This window comes from Myotis davidii, unplaced genomic scaffold (genome assembly GCF_000327345.1).
Source record: "Myotis davidii unplaced genomic scaffold, ASM32734v1 scaffold399, whole genome shotgun sequence".
In the NCBI taxonomy this organism is placed as follows: domain Eukaryota; kingdom Metazoa; phylum Chordata; class Mammalia; order Chiroptera; family Vespertilionidae; genus Myotis; species Myotis davidii.
This window is the reverse complement of record NW_006292094.1, coordinates 5,637,407-5,639,308: the sequence shown is the minus strand read 5'-3', so window position 1 is coordinate 5,639,308 and position 1,902 is coordinate 5,637,407. Positions and strand designations below refer to the sequence as shown.

Genomic DNA, 1,902 nt, shown 5'->3' with positions numbered 1-1,902 from the left:
TCACTCTCCCCAAGGGTGGAGCTGGCCCCCACCCCCACTGTCCCCCAGAGCACAGCTGACCCCCACTCTCACTGTCCCCCAGAGTAGAGCTGACCCCCTCTCTCACTGTCCCCCCAGAGTACAGCTGACCCCCACTCTCACTGTCCCCCAGAGTAGAGCTGACCCCCACCCTCACTAGCTCTTCGCTGGCTCGTCCCAGTATGTGTGTTGCCAGGACCCTACCAGGACCGTCCGCCTCCAGGGTAATCTAAGTGACCTTCCTTAGAGCCCACGGCACTCGCGAGCCACGGTGAATTCCATGGGGGCTGGGCTCCGTGGTCATTCTCAGTTAGGGGTCACTTCACCGTCAGTGGGACGAAGCATGAGTGGGGAGTCTAAGGGACCCTCGTGGTGCAGGGCACCCGGCTTTCGGACCTGGCCGGTGGGAGGTGGTCAGCGCTAGCGAGGCAGGATGCGACTGGGCTGGGGCTCGGGGGACAGGCCTCCTGCCTCCCTCCTCGCTCCTCCCTCCTCCCCATCCCGGCTCATCCTGTTCGCACCCGGGCACAAGCAGGTGCGGCCTGGCCTGGCCGTGTCAGGAGGCACCTGCAGGCTGTGGGACAGCTCGACCTGGACCTGTCCACTCGGTCACGCGCTCCACGCTGGCGTTCCCGCAGGAGCTCAGCTGTGGGCTGGGCTGGCCTGGCGGGGGCTCCATGTCCTCCTGGTCCCCTCTGGGGGCAGAACAGCCGCTGGAGAACCAGCGGGTGTCAGGCAGGGGCGGTGAGTGAGCAGGGATCCTGGGACTGCGCGACACACGGATAGCGGGGCCCCGGGGCACAGGCTGAGGCGACAGCATCAGCTGCCAGGAGAACCGCGTGCGGCGAGGGGGAGCCGGAGCGGCCAGGGCCGCGTCCTTCCGGGCGGCGGAGTTCCTTGCGTCAGGAGGAGAGGGAGTCGCGGAGGCCACCACAGGACGCAGACGCTCTGCGTCCCTCCGAACCAGACTCTGCGACACGGAGAGACCCTGCCGGTCCTGCGGGCAGTTCTGGGCGCGGGAGCGGGCAGGTGGCTAACACGGCCCGTGCTCGGCTCTGGGGAAGGCTAGGTTCGGGGTGTTCCAGGTGCAGGTTAGTTTCAGGGGTGTCCAGGTGCAGGTCAGGTGACAGGGTCGTCAATCCCCGCCTCCCGGCCTGGCGATTCCGCTGCCAGTTGCTTCGTGCTGGGAAGGGGTCCTCGGGGCCCGCCTGGGCCAACCTCCTGGACTGACCCCTCAGGACCCTCCTGGCCTGACCCCTCCTGGCCTGACCCCTCAGAGCCCTCCTGGCCTGACCCCTCCTGGCCTAACCCCTCAGAGCCCTCCTGGGCTGACCCCTCAGGGCCCTCCTGGCCTGACCCCTCAGGACCCTCCTGGACTTTCCAGGTGCAGGTTAGTTTCAGGGGTGTCCAGGTGCAGGTCAGGTGACAGGGTCGTCAATCCCCGCCTCCCGGCCTGGCGATTCCGCTGCCAGTTGCTTCGTGCTGGGAAGGGGTCCTCGGGGCGCCCTCCTGGGCTGACCCCTCAGGGCCCTCCTGGCCTGACCCCTCAGGGCCCTCCTGGAATGACCCCCCAGGGCCCTGGTGCCCAGCTGTCCGTGCCATCAGAGCCATCCCACCCCCTGCAGTGCTGGGCCTGTGGGGCCTCAGATTCTCCTCTTCTGAATGGAGCTTCCAGAACCTTCTGCCGCAGGAGCTGCCCTCTGAGCCGCAGTCCTCCCGGCACAGCAGGTCTAATGTCCTGCCCTCCCTGTCCTGCTGGTGTCCACACTGACCGTCCCCAGCACAGCCCGCCCTGCAGAGCTGGTCCTGCAGGCCCTCCCGTGTTTGAGGAGGAGGTGCAGCAGGCAGGGGTGAGGGGTGGAGGGAGCTGATGGGGAGGGGGGA

The 1,902-nt window shown here is 67.7% G+C and overlaps 1 protein-coding gene across 1 annotated transcript in view; it reads left to right on the top strand.

Moving 5' to 3' along the window:
• SDK1 (sidekick cell adhesion molecule 1) overlaps positions 1–1,902 on the top strand; it is a 455,450-nt gene that overhangs the window by 335,373 nt on the left and 118,175 nt on the right. The window contains exon 29 of the mRNA XM_015565152.1: positions 657–762. Within this exon, the coding sequence (XP_015420638.1) occupies positions 657–762 (106 nt within the window). The remainder of the gene's footprint in view (positions 1–656; positions 763–1,902) is intronic.